Here is a 17,719-nt window from a genome sequence, read left to right as displayed (position 1 = left end):
CATAGACAAATGCTCGTGGGCTGCAAAGGAATGCCAGAAATCCCTCACTTAAGTATAGTCCACATCTCCCAACTACTCTGATATCTGGTGTGCCATATTTAGATACACCACATGCCTTTAGAAGAATTAGTATTGTATAAAGAATATAAATATATCTTGAGAAAACGTCTTGCATGTCTTCCCATTTGTAATTGAATTTTAGCTTAATGTGAGTGTGAATTAAAGGCAGATATTAAATTTTGGAACCTGAAGCAATTCAGTTTGTTGTCCCTGACTGAGAGTCTAAGATCTGAGGGAAGAGGGGGGCTGCAAAGGACACACACACACACACACACACACACACACACACACACACACACAGAGAGAGAGAGAGAGAGAGAGAGAGAGAGAGAGAGAGAGAGACAGACAGACAGACAGACAGACAGACAGACAGACAGACAGACAGACAGAGACAGAGACAGACAGAGACAGAGACAGAGACACAGAGAGAGTTAGAGACAATGAGGGGTAGAGCGGCAGAGTGACAGACAGAGACAAGGACAAATACACAAATAGACAGACAGAGAGGGAGATGGACAGAGTGATAGATATGGAGAACAGACAGACAGAGAAACAGAGATATAGACAGATAGAGACAAACTTCTGAAGGTAGAGAGATTTCCTAGCCAAGTAGAGGTTACCAAAATCAAAAGCATAGGATATTATTAAGTGAAAAGGGAAAGACCAACAAATTGCCCTTAATGGAGTTGAGAACACTGAGCTTATCTTCCTGAGGTGTGCACTGAAAAGAACAGGAGCAGAATTCATGAGAAGTTTGTGTGCCGAGTGATGCTTCACTTGAAAACAAGCAGAGTGGTTTAAAGCTCTGCCTTTGAAAGATGTCCAGAAAGAAAACCTTGGTAAATTTTAGAAATTAAAAAAAAAGATATTTATAAAACACTAGGTATATATGTTTGCTCATTACCGGAAGAGTTCTTTCTCTTTATGCCCTTGTAACTTGTTCTGAACAGTGTTGTTAACTATTTCTGTCATGTAATCATGACAGTGGTGGTCAGCACACTGCACTTGTCCACAGGAACATATACACCCAAAAACTGATATGTGTTTGCTTTCTAATTGCTTTCATGTATGTAAAACATGAAAGACATCTGTAGTCATAGTTTGTGTTCACATTAAATGAAAAGAAGGAAATAGCCTTCGTGAGAGCGATGCCAACTGTAGATGTCTACAAAATTTACATTCTCAGAAAGCTTTGATAACACAGACTAGATCAGCTTCCAGCTTTGGATGAGTGTATGCCAGGGAATTTCAGAAAATGGCTGGAGATATTTTTGTGTTTCAAATTGAGAATGTTACTGGGCAATGGTGGTACACACCTTTAATCTCAGTACTTGGAAGGCGGAGACAGGTAGATCTCTGAATTTAAGGCAGGCTTGGTCTACAGAGTAAGTCCAGGACAGCCAAGGCTACAGAAACCCTATCTCAGAAACAGAACAAAACAAAAATAAACAAACAAACAAATAAATAAGATAAGAATTTTTCTGGGGGAGTGAAATTCTGATTTAGAAGTGTTATTTAAGAAAACATGTAAGTTTTAGAAAGATTTCCAAAAGTTGTATAAGGAAAGAAGAAAAAAATCTATTTTTACATCAAATTCCCAGAGACTGAGTGAGATGATATGTAACATGTGTCTCAAATAAAATCCACTGATTGTCCTTTTGTTTTGCCACAAACTTTTTCAAGTAAATTACTATCCTATGTCTCTTTCTTGTGGGTTTCAAAATTTTCTGTGTCACAACCTGTTACATTTTGTACCATCTGTAATAATGGAAAATCCCTATTGACATCTTAAAAAATTAACTGTACTTGAATAAAAGTTGAGAAACCTTTACAGGCCCATGTATGTCTTGCAGAAACTTTAAGTTGAGTGATGAGATTTATCCAAATACTCTGTTGTAATTCTGTTGTTCCTGTACTAATTCCCTTGAGGGCTGTTGGCCATTATCCCACGAGGGCAGGAGAAGCAGAGGCAGGGTGCAGGGCTTGGAAGGCTGTGAGCAGGACAGAATGACATCTGGGACCAGCTGCAAGGAAGGAGGCAGATCCACTTTAGTCCAGGGATGAAGGGAATATATAGGGAAAGGGAAACAGCCAGGAGGTGCTCTGATAGGTGCTCACAGTGCACTTCATTTGCATTAAACAGCATGGTCCTATCAGCTGGGCAGGGGCACATTACCTAATTATCATATGGGCAGGGAGAGAGAGCATTCTGTAGGAAGCTGAGTCAGAGGCTACTTCTACGATAATCCAGGCATTTAGGTCATGGACGTCCTCCAGATAATGACAGTCAGAGAGTACGAAGCCCCACTGGGGAAACGGGGTCCTCTATCTTGCACTGATCCCAGAAAGCTACCCAGTCATGGAGGCTGCAACCTTCAGTAGCAGGGCCCTCCAACATCTCCTCCTGTTTTGTTTTATAATGGAGAAGTGTCATCATGAGCCATGATACGCTTTTCATCTGAGTCAGAGAGACTAAGGGCTTGGTGGTGTACCATGACTTGGCTGATAGTGATTTTAGCAATGGCAGTGACTCGCCACCCAAGGAATTCTATGAGGTCTGAGGCGAGCATCAAAATGAAACATAACATAATGATATGGCTAGTAGGAGGTAGGAGCTAGGGATACAAGGGTTATTGAGTCAACTTAATTGTTTAGTGGGTAGAGATCTCAAGAGCAAGTCTATATAGAGTTTTTGAGGTTATTAATATTGGTTGGTTTATAAAAAAGCAACATTCTTTTTCAGTACCATGCAAGTCCCCATGATTAGCAGTTATTAAGACTAGTATTCTTCTGTTTTGGAGCAGTCCTGGCAAAATATTTCATCTGTTGCCAGAGGGATTTAGGGCTGTCAGTTTGTGGATGCCATTCCCTGGTGGAGTTTGTCTTGGAGATCTCTAGTCAGATGGCATGTCTGGACCATGGCTGCTATCATGGTCCTGGTAGATCTGAGGGAGCTGGCGGGTCCAGGGAAGACTATGTCTCATCTTTGGTTTGTGGTAGTTTTCTCTTCCTCATAGAGATAGATCTGTGGAAGGAGTGCAGAACTGTGGCAGGTGGTAGGAGGTTAATTTCCTTTACACCACAGGGAATAAAAGGTTAATGCGTAAATTAATCTGGTAACAGTCTGATTGACAGCACATTGGTCATCCATTGGCATAGGCCTAGAGAAAAGCAGGGTAGATATTTGATTGAAATGTGGAGTGTCTGACAGGTGAGAACTGGTAAAACAAACAAACAAACAACAAACAAAAACATTTTTGTGTGGTCCCAGGGTGCTTGAGTCAGCAAAAGTCTATTGCTACATGCGTAGAAGAAACAGGCATTAGAAAGGAAGTCAGAAACTTGGTTGTCAGCAACTGCTTTCATGTGATGATGGCTGTGATTAGAACGTGTCTTTCATGGGAAAAGCACTGTAATGTGTTAGAACATGTATGTGATATGAGCCGCAGGCACAATGTAGAGTTTCCTTGAACTCCTGTGCACCAGTGCTCAAGGAGCATGTTTTCTTTAAAATATTTTCTTTTGTAAAATAATATGATCGTTTTTTATAGGGCTTCTGTCAGCTTTGGCAGGAAAAGCAAACATTATCCTGTACTCTACGTACAACATGGCTAAGGGGCATGGAAGCAGCTAGCAGACAGTTTGTCAAGGCCACCTTAGGCCTTCTTTCTCAAAGGTCTATAGGTTGGCCATATTACAGACCCTTAAGCTATTCCCAGGGTCAGGCCAGCAGCACAGGACAAGATATAGTGAGGAATAATGCTTTGAAGGACTGTTCCAGCCCTGCCAGGCCTTGTGTGAGTCCCTTAGAGGGTTGGAGGGTGTCACTTTCAGGGCAAACCTTGACTGGAGGATGTGGAATGTACAAGTTGAAGAAAGTTAGCACCGGGGTGGGGGTGGGGCTGCTAGGACCTTGGGAGGCAAAGCTTGCTGCCCCTGGCCTGGGGAAGGATATTTTCTTCATTTTTTGCTGTTGTTGGTTGGGTTTTTGTGGGGGGTGGTATGTTTGTTTATTTTGTTTTGTTTTGTTTTTTTCTGAAGATTGTAGCTTTGTTGGCAGGGAGGGGAGGGACCAGGGGAAGCCAAGTCTACCTTTGTAATGAAGTTCTGTAGAGAGAAGGGTTGTTGGGGGGGGGAGGGGACGCAGATGGGGTTGGAGAAGAGATACCTGGTGACTTTTAAAGTTCCTGAGGTTTGATAACTAAGAAAGAAAAGGCTTTGTTAACAGGAATGAAAAAATGGATGGGGTTGGAGAAGTTCTTCCAGAGATGGTGAAAGTTCTGTTCTGAGGCAAGCTTAACTTTTCCAGGGCATTCACCTCAGAGATAAGATGCCCGAATGAGCACAGCTTGGAAAGCAAACAAAGGAAATCCCCCCCCCTCCAGGTTCTCAGGACAGGATAATCAGGCAAAGGAATGCCACCACCCTTTTTCTTAGGGGGTTGGACGCAGTAATAAGCATAAGCTTGTTAAATAAATAAAGAAAATGACCAGTCCTCAGGAGAGAAAGGTCAGGCAAGGCAGTGCTGCTACCCTGTTTTTAGGGGGTACACCCCAACTCCTGGCACAGGAGCCAGCTGAAGGTCTTCTCTTCTGTCAGGGCTCTTGGCCACCAGCCCCCGAGGGCAGGAGGAGCAGAGGTAGGACATGGGGCTTAGAAGGTCCTGAGTATGATGGAATGACATCCCGGACTAGCTGCAAGGAGGAAGATCCACTTTATTCCAGGGTGAGGGGGATATATAGGAAACTTGAAGCAGCCAGGAGGTGCTCTGATAGGTGCTCACAGTGCACTTCATTTGCATTAAACAGCATGGTCCTATCAGCAGTGCAGGGGCACATTACCTAATTATCATATGGGCAGGAAGTGGAGAGCATTCTGTAGGAAGCTGAGTCAGAGGCTACTTCTATAATAATCCAGGCATTTAGCTCATGAATGTCCTCCAGATAAGGGCAGGCAGGGAGTACGAAGCCCTATTGGGGAAAGGGAGTCCTCCATCTTGCCCTGAGCCCAGAAAGCTCATGACTGGGTAGTCATGGAGGCTGCAACCTTCCACAGCAGGGCCCTTCAATACCAGTTAAGAACTTAAAGAATTTCTAGGGTTAACAGGGAATATTTCTGAAGTCTGTCTTCTAGTTGTACTAGCCCTTGAGAGAAATGTACAGTAAAGCTGACTGGCAGGAAGAGATGTGTATAGATTATTTTCTTATTGTTGAAACTGTTGGCTTAGTAGTTAAAAGCACTTATTGCTATGTACAGAGGACTCTGGTTCGATTTCCAACACGCTCATAACCACCTGTACCTCCAGTTCCTTTTCAGACATTAGTGGGCACCAGGCAGACACATGGTACACATACATACACACAGGCGAAATGCTCGTACACATAAAAAAATAAAATAAACCTTTAATAAATGTTATGACTGATTATGTTTACCATAAGGTAATTTTGGACACTGTACTATGAGGAAATAAATTGTTTTTCTTATTTCAGCTAAGAATGAAACACTGGCATTACCAGCAGAATCTAAAACACCAGAGGTTGAAAAAGCAGCGCCACAGCCAGTAACAGGTAACGAGATATTTTGGGTGCAAACTGAGAAAAAGAAGCAGCATTGTTTCAAATAGTGAATGTGCTAGCCAGGCACAATGGTGCACACCTATAATCCCAGTACTCGGGGAGGCAGAGGCAGGCAGAGCTCTATGAATTCAAAGCCTGCCTGGTGTACAAAGGGAGTCCAGAACAGCCAAAGCTACACAGAAAAACCCTGCCTCAAAACAACAACAACAAACCATAAATAAAACAAAACAAAAAACCCAAGCAAACAATCCAAAATACCAAAGCAAACAAACAAGCAAACAAACAAACAAACAAAAAGCAGCGAGTGAGCTACAAATCTAATTGTTTTAAAGCAGAGAACAAAATAGAAATTCATGTTGATCCTAAGCATAGAACAATAGGAGGTTCTAGGCTTTAAGGTTGGGAGAACAGATGACAATTGAGCGACTGGATGACGGACGTGAAAATAACTGTGGAAGGTGTGATCTTGGCTACGAGTGAAGGTGCCGTAAGAGCTGAGGGAGTTTACTCTAAAGATAGCACAAGGGGTCATGGCCTGTCCTTTTGTATGACCACTATAGACTATTTTTCATTGCCCAGTTCCCTTCACATGTGGTCAACATAACAGAGTGTCTTATACCCCTCATAAAGCCATAATGCTGGCTATGAAAATACATTGAAATAGTTTAGTAAAAAATGTCCCTGCAGATTAGTATCCCTAATATAGAGGATCTGTAGTTTGGTTAAAAACAAAAACAAAAGCAAACCTTTACACATGTGTAAGCAGTGTCCCCACGGTTTGTCATTGTTACTACCAAACATTCAACATTTGTTCTCCAAGTAAATCTACCCAGCCTAATTCTCTGGGGGAGAAATCAGTCTCAGGAATACTGAGTTTTTTGCCAGAGTGATGCCACCTTATCCAGGATTTGATCAAACAAACAACTGCCAAATGCTCCCTCACTCCCTCCAGCTCACCATTAGTCAAAGGGCTCTCATTAAAAGTTAACTTTTTAATTCATGAAATTGTTATAACTTGGGGTATTGTACTAAATTTAGGGGCCTACATTTGGTGCGGTAACGCAATAACTTGAAGAAGCAGATGTAGCTCTAATGTATCCGACAGGGCGAGTGTGATCTGGCCTTAAGAAGAAATGGGCCTTGATAAGATGAAATAGAAACTCTCTGAGCTTCTAGCAGCATCCACCTGGTTGATATTCCAAGGTGACTTTTTTCTCTAACTTTGATGTGACCGGTTAATACAGAGAAAAGTACAGGCATGACCAGCGAGCGGGTAAACGAGCCCATTTCTGTGTCAAACGTTCTGCCCAGCTTTCCAAGTTACGCTTTCTTCTCTTGGCACAGTGTCTGATGCGAGTCCACAGATTTCCCAACTTTCTGCCAAGCTCTCCTCAGAATTTTCCACTTCAGAAATACTTGGGCAATCCCCACTGCTTATTATTCAGTATTGTTTACTATGTGTTCCTCGCTGCAAAATTCTAGGGTTTTGTAGAATTTTTAAATCTCAGCAATCACAGTTATTATTTCCCCAAATCTTCTAACCCAAGGTCTTTATTACCTTTAATGGGGCAGCTGAGACAACCCAAGCTAGGGCTGAACATTTGAATAGCGATCACAGTTTCAGCCTGGGCGCGGGCTCTGCTGGTTATTTGTGGGGACCGGAGGGGGTGTAGCAATGTGATAGCTGCTTTAACACTGGATCTCCCCCTGCTCCCCGCCCCCCATTTGTTAATTCGCGTCTATCTCAGTGAGCCTCCTTACCACAGATACCACACTAAGCTGTGGAGATAAAGAGGAAGACAAAACATTCAGATGGGTCTGAGAGGTCGTTTCATGGAGAAGAGTTGGGGGTGCTGCTGCGGGACACTTAGAAAGTAAGCCAACCTGAAAAGGATGGATCAGGGAGGAGAGGCCGCCAGGACAAGTAGCTTGCCTCACCCTAGGAACTGGAGAAGACATAGGCTGCCAACCGAAGGTGTGTCAAGCCTGGGCTGCTTTCGCTTTATTATCTCTTAGCTCATAAAATTGTTCTACGTTTTACTTTTCAGTGACTCCGGAAACAGTTTCAAGGAGCACTAAGCCCACGCTGTCTAGCACCTTAGACACTGCAGAAACAGCACTGGGTAATACTTAAAAAAACGTGTCCCCTCTGCCCCTTTAAAACAACAGCACAGCAGTAATGGCACACTCCCAGCATTCACAGGTTTAGAAGCTGCTTTATCCTGCCATACCCCCATCCTTCTGTTTCTTTGCTCTTCTCTTTTCCTGAGAATTAACCCTCCTGTTTCTCAGACAAGTTCTACTGAGGTCTTAGCACCATGCCTTGGCCCCAGTGACCAACCAGACAGGCGGGTGTGGGTGCTACACACTAACTGCATGCCCCCTTTGATGCTTTCCTGCGGGTGGGGAGGACAAAACTACAGCATTTCAGTTTCTGGAGATGCTGGAAGTCTTGACTCTCTCTGGAATTTATGCCCAGATCAGCTCTGGGAAGTCACATGCCAACTAAATTTGGGGGGAATCACCAAGAGACATGCAATGTAGTGAGATGTTCGGTTGCTCCTGTTGACTGCTGTTTTTACCCAAAAGATTCTTTTATTTCTTATTCTCTTCCCTTGAAGAAAAGGAATAATATATGTGTCCTTGTGCATGGGTTACAGTGACCTGACAGACACCTTCCGTTTGACAGCTATGTGGCTTTTCCAGGGACAGCTAGCTCTTTCCGTGAAAGGCATGGACTGCCCATTGCACACTACTAGTCTGCTGTGAAGCAATCTGTGCCTGGTCATCCTTAAGATAAACCATCATGTTGCTAACTGTGTTCTTCCTTATTGCAGTCCTCAGGGAGAAGACCGCAGAGACAGCACACTCTGCCCTAATTCCTGAGTTGGACTTGCCCATGAGCACTCTAGGTAAAAGTCTTCAGACTCTATGGTGTCAATGAAAACTACCTTGGCACTATGGTGCCCGGCGGATAGAGATTGTTGGAGGTGACTTCAGTCACATAAATCTCCTTAGAAGAAAAGGGTGACAAATAATAGAGAACAATGGACCCAACACCCAAAAACTTAACTGTGATTTTTAAGCAGCATTCATAATTTAGGACCCTGAAGAGGCCTTTCCTGTGCCAAAGGCACCAGTAGGTTTTCTTGGTGGTACTGATGTTATTTATTTTCTTCTTTTCACTCAGGATCCCATGAGGCTGAACAAATTGATATCTTCTGTTTTTTTTTTAATTTCTAGCTTTATCTTTACAGATAAGACATATTAGATATTTCTATAGATTCCTTAGGACTCTTAGAAGTTTTCTATGAATGAGGTGTCAAAATGGAGGAGCATATACACAGAGTTGTATAGTTGCCTTATGAATTGTAAAGCTCCTGTGCAGATGCTTTCTAACCCAATGTGTTTACTGCTTTGTTTGAATTAAAGTGGAATATACCTAAGAACACAGAAATGAACGTATATGGAAAACTTGAGAAAACTAGTAACTGCAGACAAAAAAAAAGGGGGGGGGGATGCCTCATTTGGTGACTTGATTATAAAATGCCAGAAAGGGACTTGTACCCTGGGCATGGTGGCCCACACTGTATTAACTGAGCATAAAAAATCACAGCCGGGGAGCAGCATCAAGTCCAAGACAGCCCAGGCACACGATGTCTCAAACAACAATTATCAAACAACAACAGCTTGTGTTTGTTGTTTCGGTAACTTTGAAAAGTTCAACTCCTTTTTTGTTGTGTTACATGTGCCTGCACTAACCATCCTGTGTGTCTTATTCTAGCTCCAAAAAGGTTCCCAGAGTTTCCGGAGGCAAGAACAGCCCTCCCTTCGGAGAAACCTGGGGATGTCTTGGGTAAATAGAAGTCCTTTGTATTTGATGCTGTGGATATTCATGGTGGGCTGAGGATGTAGGTCAGTGACAGGATGCCTGCCTGGCACGTGTGCAGGGAGTGGGGGCTGGGGGGCAGTAGCTGGCGGGCTGGGATTGGTCACTAGCATCACATAAGGTGAACATAGCATGTTCCATTCTGTAGAGCACATCACACAGTTCTTTCTCTGTGAAGCTAAATGCACAATGCCCTTGGTTGGCCAAGGCACATCAGTAGTTGGTTGGTTGAAAAGGAAAATAAAAGTATTATTTAGTTAGATTTCCTACAGCTCCATTAAAAGTGATGCCTGTTCTACACAATCCTGCTGGATGTTGGCTGTCCGGATGGGTACACATTGACTACTAAGTATACGATGCCTCTTGAGTGGATCCATATGAGCTTTCCGATGCAGTCTTTTCTTGCCGCTTACCCACTACAGCAGTCTATGTCTGTCATAAAACATGCAGCACCTTCTGATTCTCTCCAATATAGCATCAAGTGAAGAGCCGTGGGTGGCACCCGGAGCTGAGACATCTGAAGACTCCAGAGTTGGACAGCCTCAAACTGGTAACTGCATTTTAAAAGGGGGGGGGGAGGGGCCGGGCGTGGTGGCGCACGCCTTTAATCCCAGCACTCGGGAGGCAGAGGCAGGTGGATCGCTGTGGGTTTAAGGCCAACCTGGTCTACAAAGTGAGACCAGGACAGCCAAGGCTACACAGAGAAACCCTGTCTTAAAAAAAAGAAGAAGAATTAACATCTTCTACCTTCATTTATGTAGGCTCTATTACTAATAATTAATGTTCTTTATGGAAAATAGTGATGTTTCTCTTGTTTCTGCTAATGTGCAAGAAGTCATCTTTTTAAGCTCTAATTTAAATATTCCATGGGACCATCCCAACTTAAACTTCCAACTAAAACTTAAAACAGGCTATTTGTGATCCCACTAGTTTGTGCACTCAGGATTTGACGTGTTTGTATTCTTCAGTAGTTGATATGTTTGTGCTTCCCCCCACTTGAGCCTTTCTTACCTTTTAATTTGTGGTATTATATTTGTACAAGCACTAAGCCATGCCCTATGTATGTAGTTTTAGTACATAGCATTAATTCCCAATTACTTGAGTAGCTCCCCTCGTTTAATTGTTAAAAACATGGAAAACACAGGATCCAAAGAACTGGAAATCTCTTAGAAGATGCTAGAAAGCGATAGTTTTTTGTCTCATGTGCAATCAGCGGAAAAGGCCAGGGAAGTGAATCGAGCGGTCGCCTCTCTTGGTTGAATACACTCAAGAAGTGAGTGTGTCCGTGAGTGAGGATCTTCACACCCTTTCCCTAGATGGCAAGATGACCAGCATGGCCACAGAGCTGCGGCTGTCCAGAAGCACAGTCTGTCTGCGTCACCTGGAATGTGGGGAGGGGTAGAGTTGGCTGTGGTTTCGCCTGTTTTCTATGTGAGCACAGAATAATTGTGATTTTTTTTTCCTTAATATATTTTCATGGTAGAACAGTCTCATCTAGTCTTAACATCCTTTGGAATTGCTGACATTCGGCAGGGAAAGCCATGGGCCAACTCCTGGATGGCCGGGGCCCCTCAGCCAGTCATTACATGTGATATATTGTTTCCTTTTGTAAAATTTATTTTGCTTTGGAATTTGCTGGAAATTTTGCCACCTCTACATTCTGTATCGAAACTGTGAAATGAGTGTTTTTGTTAAAGACTTCTATACCAGTTTTTGAGATATAAAGGACAATTGAGAATTCTAGCTTGCTTGGTTATGGAAACTCTTGAGTTATTTCAATAGTTTTTGGCAATGAAGAAAGAGGACATTTGAGGTTTGGCACACTATGAGGAATATGAGATAACATAGTCACTTAATCTACTCTTCCCCAGTCTCAGTCTGCTTGCTCCAATTGTTCCCTAGTTCTGTGTGCTGTGATTTTATTATGTGGCATTGCATAATGTATAGCCTTCTGTAAAGTATGCTAACGAGGGCTGACTGAGCTTGATTTCCTTGGCAAATCTAATTTTCCATAAAGTATATAAAGGAAATCATTAAAAAAAATGTGCTCTATAATCGAATACCAGGATGTAAAATTACTTATAAATTCTGTGTTTAAAGGAAACTGGCCAGACCTTAGAAATACTTAAGGGATGGTGACAGTTACTCAGGCTGAATTTTGTCCCTCTGGTTAGTCTTGTGTTTTATTGGACACTGGCCAGTCTGCTATAATCCTGATGTTATAATAGTTGGAATTCTAGAAAATCTCCCAGTACCTTCTGTCACCTGATGGACTGTGCTTCTGTGTCCATGTGACCCACAAGCTGTTGGATCCTTTCTCCCTTCGAAGTTCATAATTTCTACATCAGTTTTTCCCTCTATGAAACTCAAAGGCTTATGGACCCAATGTCATATGTACATTACTGAAGTCTTTCAGCAATTAGTTCCTTTTTTTTAAGATTTATTTATTACATAGACAGTGCTCTGCCTGCATGTACACTTGCACACCAGAAGAGGGCACCAGATCTCACGATAGATGGTTATGAGCCACCATGTGGTTGCTGGGAATTGAACTCAGGGCCTCTGGAAGAGAAGACAGCGTTCTTAACCTCTGAGCCATCTCTCCAGCCCCCAGTTAGTCCCTTTTATAGTAAGGTGGCACGAGGGACTGACCTCTGGGATAGGCAGACAAGCAATGGCCACACCTACCAGTTTCTTTCGCATTCACTCCAGTTAGCCAGTCCAGTTGAAAAGTGAAACTACGCCATGCAGCTTGCTTTGGAGTTTTGGGGAGCAGGGTTTCACAACAGAGACGTACACGTTCATCTCTGTTCTGTGAATGTGGTAACCTGAATTACTCTGTAACTGTGCTCTGGGGACTTGCACAGGTTTTATCAATAAAATGATGTCCAGGTCAAGTTTCTGAGCTGTCTATGGGCAACAGAGCTGGAAAAGCAGCATAAATCCCCAGAGGTGGGCATGTGCGTGATGCCTAACATCCTAACATGCTTCAGGAGATGGAAGATATGGCCATGAACTTCCTGTTTCTGGCTTGATAGTGCCACCAATGTTAAGCCTCCTTAATTTACTTTAACGGTCCATAAAAGACTACTATCTAGTACCACGAAGGTTCAGAAGCAAAGGAAGAAAATGGTCACACACTCAGAATGATTCGATCCATTTGATTTTAGCATTAGAAAACCCTTCTATCTGTCCTTTGCCAACGTTCAAACAACTGAACCCAACCAACCCACCCCAATACATCGAGACTCATTACAACTTATTCCTCTAGTAAAATTATGTCTTTTAAAGCCGCAAGTAGTCTTATAGCGGTTTGACTTGACAGAGTGTCAGGGTAGAGGGCGATCAGTTTTAAATGTTTCATTACACTCCATTTCGGAACTTTCCTTAGGAGGTCAGCCCTCGCCACTTTCTGTGTTGAGTTCTTTCGGTGCTTTGTAGAATTAGAGCAACGTGTGTCATATGGCTAGGTTCTGCGAACTAAACAGTTCATCTTGTAGAAGGAGGGGTGTATTAGTTGGAACATTTATATCACGAGCGATTCATTCAGAGTTGTTGAGAAGAGATAAACTCTGTACTGGGACCTCGCCGCCTTCTCCGTGCTGCTGATTAGCCCGGCTCTGGCTCACCCCATCCAGACTGAACCCTAGAGAGGACAAAAAAGAGGACCAAGTGGTGGTGTTGATGCTCCAAGGGAGGGAGAATAAACTGAAGCATAGCAGGTGCCTTACCGGTTCCCTGGGGCCTCTTAGAGGTTTATGGGCCCAATCTTTGATTTTGCCTCACACACTTCAAATCCAAGAAGAGAGGTATTTTAATTTTCCATTGACTGGCGGAGGTGTTATTTGTGTGTTTAAATAGTACAGATAATCCGTGTTGCTTTCCTGGCTGGGTGCTGTGTTCTTTCATCACTCCTTCATATGGATGCTAGAATTTTCTTTCTGTGGCCATGCAAACCAGTGGGGAGTGTGGGTAGTAGATAGTTAGGTGCACACATTTTTATATTATTAAATGGTTAAGGGGCATGTTTGTCTCCCAGGCCCTGCATCTAAGGCAGAAAGTCATTACTCTTTTGAAGACCTTAACCCATCTTCCAAACTAATTAGTGTGTTAAGGTGGGCATTTTGCAGATGGATTCTACTTGGATCTACCGTGTACCAAGATCAAGAGTACATAAACCTTGCCAAACAAAATAGCTATGACAGAATCTCTCCCTAATAAGATCTTTAAAAATAGTTATTTATTCACTTTGCATCCTGATCCCAGACCCCTCCCTCTTCTCCTCCCAGTCTCTCTCTCTCTCTCTCTCTCTCTCTCTCTCTCTCTCTCTCTCTCTCTCTCTCTCTCTCTCACACACACACACACACACACACGCACACACACACACACACACCTCCCCCATCCTCCGTTCTCCTCCTTATCAGAGAGGGGAGAGGTCCCCCATGGGTACCAACCCACCCTGGCACATTAAGCCACTGCAGAACTAGGCACTTCCTCTCCCACTGAGGCCAGAAAAGGCAGCTCAGTTAGGTGAACAGAATCCAAAGGGAGGCATCAGAATTAGAGAGCCCCCTCCCAACTCCAGTTTGTGGGGAGCCACATGAAGAGTAAGCTGTGCATCTGCTACGTATGTGCAGGGGCCCAGGACCAGACCATGTATGTTCTTTGGTTGGTGGTTCAGTCCTATGAGCCCCCATGGGCCCAGGTTAGTTGACTCTATAGGTCTTCTTGTGGAGTCCTTGAACCCTCTGGCTCTCTCATTTATTCTGCCAACTCTCCCATTGGACTCCATGCGCTCTGTCTAATGTTTGGCCTTAGGTCTCTGCTTCTGTTTGCATCAGCTGCTGGGTGAAGCCTCTCAGAAAAGTTATGCTAGACTCCTGTCTGCAAGCATAGCAGAGTAACATTAATAGTGTCAGGGATTGGTCCTCTCCCATGGGATGGGAATCAAGTAGGGCCAGTCTTTGACCATTCCCTCAATAATTGCTCCATCTTTGTCTCTGTGTATCTTATAGGCAGGACAAATTTTGGCTTGAAGGCTTTGTGTGTGGGTTGGTGTCTTTATCCCTCCACTGGCAGTCCTACCTAGCTACAGGAAGTAGCCACTTCAGGCTTCATGTCCCCGGCTACTAGGGGTCTCTCTGGGGTGACATCTCCCCTTACCCTTACTTCCCTTTTCTCCCTACTCCTAATCCCCATCCTACTCCCCTCTATATCCCCTCTCCTACCCTGTCCCCTTCCTTCACTCATCTTCAATGCCTATTTTATTTCCCCTTCGGAGTGAGATTCAAGCATCCTCCCTTGGATCCTCCTCGTCACTTAGCTTCTTTGCGTATTTTGGATCGTAGCATGGCTATCCTGTACTTTATGGCTGATATCCATTTATAAGTGAGTCCATGCCTTGCATGCCTTTTGGAGTTTGGGTTACCTTACTCAGGATATTTTCTAGTTCCATCTGTTTTCCTGCAAATTTCAAAATGTCCTTATTTTTAATAGCTGAGTAGCATTCCATTGTGTAAACATATGTTTTCTTTTTTCCATTCATTGGTTGAGGAACATCTAGATTTCCAGTTTCTGGCTATTATGAATAAGGTCTTTCATCCATCAAATTATGTTTAAAAAGAAAAATCTTTCATATGGCTATTGATATTCATGAAATCCAAGCAAAAATAAAAGAAATCATTGCTTTTTTGAAGTCTTTGTATAACTATCACATGACTCTACAGGGCATTTTATGTGGGTATTTGCATATATTTAATTTTTCAAAGTAAAAACATATAAGAAATAAAACATGATTAACAAATGGTCTTACAAGTGTATATATTTTTCTGGAAATGCTGAAAGTAAAACTTTGTGTAATGACAATGACTTTGTGATTTTTTTTAGTTCATTATTTTGCTTTTATAGCTTTGAATTGCACTAACCATTTTGGATATATCTTTTAACTTTGGTCTCAGACAGGCTCTATGAATTAAAGATTAAAGCTACTCTCTATTTACAAGTAGCATTAGTGTTGTGTCCACTAAAGATGGTGATACGCACCAAGGCATGGTGGCATGCAGACTGTCTGAAAAACAGTAGCACTCAACCCCAGCTCTTGGAGCTGTTCATCAATTTTATACCTAGAATAGTGTGTTCAAAACAGGCCAAACAATTTGGTGAAATCTATTCAGGCTTAAATCCAAAGTGTTGTTAAAACGCTTTTATATATCAAAGATTTTGTACAGAAATCAAGAACTCATGGTGATTTAAAGAGAGTTCTTTAGAGAATTCCATTTCAGTGCTGCCCTCTTCTCTGATGTCTGTAACTTCAGAGTCAAAAGATTTTGATTCAATATAGCAAGTTAAGTTGGTGGTTGCTTCTCGAAGTTGTCCAAACAGCAGAAGACTTCTCGTAAGGAGGGTTGTTTGTTTGTTTGTTTTTTAAGCTTCTTTTCCTTTCTCAAAAAGCATCAAAATAGAAATATAGGGACCAACTAGGCTGTTGAATGTGTTATTTGAATCCCAAGTGTGTTGAAGAACTAATGCGAACATACGAACATGAACAGTAATTGCTGGAGGATGGCGAAGTGTTCCATTTCCAGTGAGTGCCTGTAGTCATGATGGAGGGAAGGTGTTGGCCTGGCTTAGAACTTCAAAGTATAAATATGAGAAGTAGGGTTAATTAATAAATACCATTTGGAATAAAAATACAGACTAAAGAAAAATTGATCTAACATTACTTGACAGAAAGGAGATTTGGGAGTTAACATAAAGACAGCAATGGCTTTTTTTTTCAGAGGCATGAATATAAAGTCAAAATTAATTCATAAATTCACAAGGTAAGAGGATTACATAAAAGTTGATGACATTTCCTAACTTCCCCAGGTATGGAGAGAGCTGGTACTGATAGATCCTTGACTTGAACTTTAATTTAGGCCAAGGATTAAAAACTGGCAGCATTTTTGTTCTTTAAAAAAAAAATTGGTCATTCCTATCTGACCCTTTAAACTCACAACTAGGCTAACGTTACATTTACATTTTAGATCCCACTGTAATAAGATTCTCACAATATGTGCCTATTTTACTACAACATATTCTATGTTTGAGGACTTTGTAGATTTGCCTTCCCAGGTGACACACATCAGCCTCCTCTTAAGGGACAATATGAGCTATTCTATTCTTTGAGGCTCTGTCTCACCATACAGTACCACCCTTCAGCTTCACTAGCACTGGTTCTATGTCACTAAATTGTCATAGAATAATTAACCCAATGAATAAATCCTCCTGTGTGCTACTTCCTTTTTTATTTTGCTACTTTTTTTTCTATAAGCCAATTTGAATGCCCCAAATAAGCAGTGTCTACCTCTTGTTTCTGCTTTCTCTGCCTCTTAACCTTCACAGTGACAATTCTTTGTATGAAGAGAAGATTTAAGTACTTTTTTTACTTGTAAGTTCTCTATGTGAACAAGAAATTTATCACTATGCTAAAATAGTTGCATTTGAATGCATTCCATTTTCTTCCTTTTATACAGAATGTACATTCTACCTTCAAATCTATCTACCTTGTAGAAGAGATCATGATGACTCTGTGGAGGAACATAAAAAGTTGCCTCTAAATAAAATCAAGAAAAGTGGTGCCAAGCATGTCTTAGTCTTAGTCCTGTTGTCCCTACCCTTGTTATTAGGGTGACAACTGCACTAAGTCAACAATGCTCCCATGTGACCACTGGCAATTGTCTTTACTGCTATAAACCTCGACCTCATAGTCTAGAAAATCTACAAAGTGGTGGTAGTGCCTACCTCACCTGTATCTCAGGCCTGGTAACAAGGGTAAAGAAGTTAACCCATGAGAAAGTGTGAACCTTTAAGTACCATTTGCTCCTTAGGTACCATGCCAGCAACAGCTACTAAGCAGAAAGATGAAGCAATAGAGTCTACAAATAGTACCTTCTGTTTCAGTGTGCCTTCTCTGTCCTTCCTTAGAAGCCTCTGCCCTAGTTGCCATATGACTATGAGATTTGTAATTATGCTTGTTGAAGTTCTTTGATTTAGAGCTGGCATCAGTTCATTATAAACATATGGCACCATTTTCAAGGTACTCTGAGGTCCAGAGCCATGGCATGGTATGTAAAGTCTTGCAGTTAAGATAGTAGTGGTGACTGTCAACTCAGTATTGAGGATGCCAAGAGCTCCAGCATTTAGTGAATGCGTG

At 42.3% G+C, this 17,719-nt stretch overlaps 1 protein-coding gene across 2 annotated transcripts in view; it reads left to right on the top strand.

Moving 5' to 3' along the window:
- The window catches only part of ABI3BP (ABI family member 3 binding protein), a 207,617-nt gene that overhangs the window by 101,994 nt on the left and 87,904 nt on the right, over nucleotides 1-17,719 (top strand). For both annotated transcript variants that reach the window (XM_084801538.1, XM_084801539.1), the window contains exons 10-14: nucleotides 5,550-5,627; nucleotides 7,685-7,759; nucleotides 8,474-8,548; nucleotides 9,421-9,492; nucleotides 10,001-10,075. In XM_084801538.1, coding sequence (XP_084657664.1) covers nucleotides 5,550-5,627; nucleotides 7,685-7,759; nucleotides 8,474-8,548; nucleotides 9,421-9,492; nucleotides 10,001-10,075 — 375 coding nt within the window. The remainder of the gene's footprint in view (nucleotides 1-5,549; nucleotides 5,628-7,684; nucleotides 7,760-8,473; nucleotides 8,549-9,420; nucleotides 9,493-10,000; nucleotides 10,076-17,719) is intronic.

This window comes from Acomys minous (genome assembly GCF_964271855.1).
Source record: "Acomys minous genome assembly, chromosome: 11".
Classification (NCBI taxonomy): domain Eukaryota; kingdom Metazoa; phylum Chordata; class Mammalia; order Rodentia; family Muridae; genus Acomys; species Acomys minous.
The sequence above is the reverse complement of the archived record's forward strand: the minus strand, read 5'-3'. Positions and strand labels throughout refer to the sequence as shown.